The sequence below is a fragment of the Penaeus monodon genome, chromosome 21 (assembly GCF_015228065.2).
Source record: "Penaeus monodon isolate SGIC_2016 chromosome 21, NSTDA_Pmon_1, whole genome shotgun sequence".
Classification (NCBI taxonomy): Eukaryota; Metazoa; Arthropoda; class Malacostraca; order Decapoda; family Penaeidae; genus Penaeus; species Penaeus monodon.
The window spans coordinates 23,129,016-23,129,457 of record NC_051406.1 but is presented as its reverse complement, the minus strand read 5'-3'; the positions used below and the strand labels follow the sequence as shown (position 1 = coordinate 23,129,457).

Genomic DNA, 442 nt, shown 5'->3' with positions numbered 1-442 from the left:
TTAAATCGCAAAAGACGCTAGCTATAGTACCATGATCAAGTCACTCTCCTTTTGACCCGTAAACCACGCCGACAGAAGCCCACGCCGAGTCACTCGCAAAGCCCGTTCCCTGAGCCGATCCTCAAGGCGGGCGGGACCCACAGAGCCACGGGTTCCGCGACGCGTCCCGGGCGGGCGACCCCCACGCCTGCCTCCCTCTGGCGGCCGGCGCTCCGTCCTCCCTGCGGACGCCTGGGCCTTTCGCCAGAGCAAGAGGGTGGAGGCCCTGCCGCGGCTTGCCCCCCGACCCTCGGACTCAGCCCTGAGCGTGGCTTCCATCGGCTAGAAATATTGCATCCCAGCACTTATCCTGCACTGGCAACTTGCACAGAATTAGCCCCGTGATTATCAATAACGTTGGGGTCAGGAAAATGGGCCTTTGACGAGACGCAAGCCAGATCTC

The 442-nt window shown here is 61.8% G+C and overlaps 2 protein-coding genes across 2 annotated transcripts in view; both read right to left on the bottom strand.

Moving 5' to 3' along the window:
- LOC119586361 lies at positions 1-251 on the bottom strand (the record flags this gene model as incomplete). The annotated part of the gene is given in 1 exon segment (XM_037935074.1): positions 1-251. A coding segment is annotated over 1 exon segment (230 nt), but the record flags the coding sequence as incomplete, so codon positions are not given.
- The window catches only part of LOC119586360 (replication protein A 32 kDa subunit-like), a gene marked incomplete in the record, with an annotated part of 6,008 nt that overhangs the window by 5,034 nt on the left and 532 nt on the right, over positions 1-442 (bottom strand).